This window comes from Etheostoma cragini, chromosome 14 (assembly GCF_013103735.1).
Source record: "Etheostoma cragini isolate CJK2018 chromosome 14, CSU_Ecrag_1.0, whole genome shotgun sequence".
NCBI lineage: Eukaryota > Metazoa > Chordata > Actinopteri > Perciformes > Percidae > Etheostoma > Etheostoma cragini.
Window position 1 is genome coordinate 24,662,077 of NC_048420.1, and position 4,909 is coordinate 24,666,985.

General features: G+C 41.5%; 2 protein-coding genes across 2 annotated transcripts in view; both read right to left on the reverse strand.

Moving 5' to 3' along the window:
• Positions 1-4,909, reverse strand: part of LOC117956468 (gastrula zinc finger protein XlCGF57.1-like) — a 95,566-nt gene that overhangs the window by 9,837 nt on the left and 80,820 nt on the right. The gene's annotated exons all lie outside the window — the stretch shown is intronic.
• The window catches only part of LOC117956458 (zinc finger protein Xfin-like), a 59,860-nt gene continuing 57,275 nt past the window's right edge, over positions 2,325-4,909 (reverse strand). Inside the window, exon 7 of the mRNA XM_034891532.1 lies at positions 2,325-3,863. Within this exon, the coding sequence (XP_034747423.1) occupies positions 2,818-3,863 (1,046 nt within the window). The 3' untranslated portion in view covers positions 2,325-2,817. The remainder of the gene's footprint in view (positions 3,864-4,909) is intronic.

Consider the following 4,909-nt stretch of genomic DNA (forward strand, 5'->3'; position numbering starts at 1 on the left):
ACACACATCTACACACCTGCTCATCAGATACACACTCACACACATCTCCACACCTGCTCATCAGATACACACTCACACTCCGATGTGCAGCATCGGGGACAACTCGGGGTTCAGTGTCTTGCCCAAGGACACTGAACCCCTGCAGTCCCACTTCGACAAGGGCCTGCAGGGCCCCCAACCCTCCGATTGGCAGGCAACAGCTCTACCACTGAGCCACAGTCGCCCACTTATATAATCATATAGTGTTCCCCTGTTTACTGGGACCCCTGGAAACCCCACTTTAGTAACCACTGGATTACATTTCATACATTCTGCAGCATAGCAATACATACATAATCAAACATTAATAACATAATGGGGAATGACATGAATTACTCACCTACAGTATGTTGAAAAAACAATCCAGAACCATCTGTAATTAATATTTACAACCTTTATTTCATAAGTTTCCAAAATACTTACACATCTTCCAATGTGCAATAAATAAATACATTTATTTACTTATATACACACACACACACACAGTATATATGTTACATACCAAACTTCACAATAAGTCTCCAGGTGCGATAAACATATTGCAAAATACACTCAGATTTATTCTGTTAGTTGAATAAAAATATCTGCAGAAAAGTGTACTTTAAAATTTAACCATCACTGTTGGTTTGATAAAAGAGGTGAGAACACTTTAACATCTGTTTATCGCACGCAGTATCATTATTGCATATTTTCCTCATATCGCCCCGTCTTAGCATCACAATCTATAAAATAGTTTGTTGAGAAACAAGTGAGCTGCGTTGTTGGGGACACTCACCGCGTCTCTGTCTGGGACGCCTCTGGTTCTGGAAGTGATGGCCCCCGTTTCGATATCTCTGACGTTTCAGTAGTCTCCACGTTGTTCTACTTCCGTGATTGCTCCGTTTTTGCTGGAAATTCCCCGCTTGTCCCTCTTTTCAGTTGGATCTGCATCCCCTTCCTACTTCTAGGGTTACCTGGTCCTCAGATCTCTGCAGGGTAAATCCAGACAGCTAGCTAGACTATCTGCCCAATCTGAGGACTGTGGTTACCTGGTCCTCAGATCTCTGCAGGGTAAATCCAGACAGCTAGCTAGACTATCTGTCCAATCTGAGGACTATGGTTACCTGGTCCTCAGATCTCTGCAGGGTAAATCCAGACAGCTAGCTAGACTATCTGTCCAATCTGAGTTCTCTGTTGCACGACTAAGGCCTCCTGCACACTGCTTGCTTGATGCTGTACAGAGGCCGTGATAAATAATATTAATAGGCAATAATAATTAATTCCACACATTGTAGTCAAAACAATACACAAACGATTGTGTACTACTATAGGTTATGTTTATTAAATGAAGCCCCAAATATGTTGCTGACTAGAAATCACTTGCTGCTGTAATGTCATATCCATGATCCACAAAGCCTACATGGTCGGAACAATGGGATGTCGGCGCTGAAGGTCCCCGCGCTAGCTAAAGTCAATGTTAGGTAGCCGCTAGCTAACGCTAGCTAGAAAGGTTTGTGCTGACTTTGTCTGGAACGGTACCAAGTTGTGACTCGAAGTTGTAATTTACGGGCTAAAGACTGAGTCTGAACGTAGCATGAGCTACTAACGTTACCATGGCAACTACAATTAGCTGCCTCCTGTTTATGCCCAGCGTCACGATTGAAGACTGGAGAGGAGTTGTTTAAAGTGCACAATTTATGTATTTATTACCAAAATGGCACCAAAACAAACTCAAACACTAAATACAAAATAACAGCCAACAAACTAAAAGGCAACCTCTTGAAGCCCCCCCCCCCCATTGGACTATACCACAGATGACTACAGGGTGAACTATCCTGAGCAAGCAACATTAAGAGTTTCACAATTGCACTGAGTTACTGCTGACATACTATTTATACATATGTGCACCAACAACAATGGCCGCCCCAAATATTATAAAAATGTAATTTACTGCAGAACTACTGTATTGTATCTATTGTTTTACACCTAAAGATTTCCCAGCCCCTCCCAACAGAAAGGACCAAATGAGGCCCCCCCCCCCCATCACGGGCAGAACCATAGCAAAACACTATGAACCCATAAAACCAGAGGCCTGTCCTATTAATTTACATAATAAGAGCCAACTATAATGCTACATAAATATGAAGAACACAGACCTATACAAAATCCCGTAGGCTAAGCACACTCGGCCAACATTTGAGTATGTTTTTATACTTATTTTAAGGGCAAGATTACCCTCACCAAACCCCATTTAAATAATCAGTACTTGTATCATCGTAAAACGTAATAGTCTATATTTAACTCCCTCTCCTTCAAAACTATATCTTTCATAAAGATACCTATCAGGGAATGGTTATCAACCAAGTATTGATTGGTCAGTAGGCGGTGCTTTTACACGGGTTGATGTCTAATCTCCAACATCAACCTGCTCCCGACCAGGTTAGGTGTTCAGCATAAGTTACCATGGCGATTGAACCTGGTAACAACTGATCCCCCATCATGATAGAGAAAACCCTGGGTTAAACATGAAGTAGCCGCGTTAACGCCAAATCTTGCTTCGTAATACAGGACCCTGGCCTATGTCAAATAAGGCAACTGATAAACAAACAATAACAGTATTCATTTTGAGAACAGGGCCCAGTGAAAAGGGAGAAAGAAAGCCTTCTCACACCCAAAATGTTTACGAGGTATGAGGATTGGGTGTGTTAGTTTAGAGATAAAAACACTTGGTGACTGGAGATCACTTTTGCCTCAAAAGGGAGCAATGTAAATTTAGCCTTCAAGGAACAAGGGGTGACCTCACCAGAACTGTCCAATGAATGGGTTACACTCGAGTCTATATGAGTCAAAACTGTCTGGATGTGATTGTGTTTGATGAAGCTGTGAGGACTGAGCTTCCTCTTTATCATCTTCACTCTTCCCAGGGACAGGAGTGAATGGGAACTTGGTGATATCAGCCTCCTCCAGCCCTTGAAGCTGCTCTCCCTCCTGACTGCTCCACAGTTCCTCCTGCAGCCGGGACGATTCACCCTCACAGATGTGCGCTTTGTACTGATGAAGCCGGGTGAATCTTTTTCCACAACTGGTACAGCTGCACGGTTGCTCCCCTGTGTGTGTTCTCATGTGTAACTTCATATGTTCAAACCGTGAAAAACGCCGACTGCAAACTGAACATTTGTAAGGCTTTTCACCCGTGTGACATTTCAAATGGTTCTGCAGGTGTGCCTTCTGGCCAAACCTTTTACCACAGAAGGGGCAGCTGAACGGCTTCTCTCCGGTGTGAGTTCGCATGTGTGTCTTCAGATTTGAGTTTTGGTTGAATTGTTTCCCACACTCAGAGCAGCGATATATTTTCTGACGATACCTAAACCTGTTCTTTTTCCGAGGGTTTAAACCTGACTGAGGTTCTCTGCTCTCATTTCTTTGTTTGCAACATTGTGAGGCAACGGACAAGCTTGAAAGTTGTCTAGGTTCAGGAAAGTCTGAAGTTTTGTCAGCAGTCTCTGGTTGTAAAAGTGGATGTGAGTTCCTGGCTGGTTCTGGTCCTCCACAGTCCTCTCCATCAGCTTCTTCTTCCATGTGTTGAGTTTGTCTCTGATGAAGCTGTGAGGACTGAGCTTCCTCTTCATCATCTTTGCTCGTCACAGGGACAGGAGTGAATGGGAACTTGGTGATATCAGCCTCCTCCAGCCCTTGAAGCTGCTCTCCCTCCTGACTGCTCCACAGTTCCTCCTGTTCCTCTTTAATGTGTGGGGGGTACTCTGGCTCCCGCTGGTCCACACTGGAGCTACACTCCTGCTGCTCAGGGGGAACCTCTTCTTTAACCACTGGCAGCTGCTGAACATCTGCAAGACACAGGAAACACATTGAGGCAAACTGGGACTTCACGCTTCTAGATACTAACTTCCAGATTGAGGGCTCAAACTGTAAAAACAATAAACCTGAATAATTGTTCTGGTATACACTGGTTTGAATCCCACTTTAGAAACAGGGACTTTTTTGTGCCAATAGATAAACATCTGTGTGGAAAAATATGAAATGCGAAGTTCTCCAAGGCTCCATTCTGGGGTTTCTTCTGATTAACATTTACATGCTTAGACTCGCTCAGATTATGGAAAATAACATGATGAGTTACCATATAATGCAGACAACATACATTTACATGAACATATTCCCAGGGGACTATGGTTCAAGTTGACAGCTGAGGAAAGGGTTTTATTTTTATTCTATTTTATTTTGAGTGTAAAATATCTTAATAAATAGCAATGTAGGTTTATTACAACCGAAATCATTTTTTTGTCAGAGGGAAAGTATTTAATGCCGTTTATTCAAGATTAAATAATTAAATCCAATACATAAATCAATACATGAATAAATAAATACGCCTTTGAAATACATCATGAATTAATTAAATGAGGCAATACATAAATAAATATAAATGTTCATATAAAAGTGTATCAATTAGTTAAATATATTAAAAGTTTTTACTTTTATTTCATAAACCAACATTTATTAATTTCGTATTCATGTAAATATTCACTACTTTTAGCGTGTATAGAGCAGCATATCTCCACCAGACTCCATGTAAATAACCACTACTTTTAGTGTGTATAGAGCAGCATATCTCCACCAGACTCCATGTAAATAATCACTACTTTTAGCGTGTATAGAGCAGCATATCTCCACCAGACTCCATGTAAATAATCACTACTTTTAGTGTGTATAGAGCAGCATATCTCCACATGTAAATGAGTGAATTAAGAGTTTATTCCAACCAGACCAGAGTGGTGATTGTTGGAACAGTGGAAAGATTAACCAAGACGGCTTTTGGTAGTTTTATTTAGTTTCTCTCCACTTTGAATGAAGTGTGTTTTACGATGATAAAAGTAGT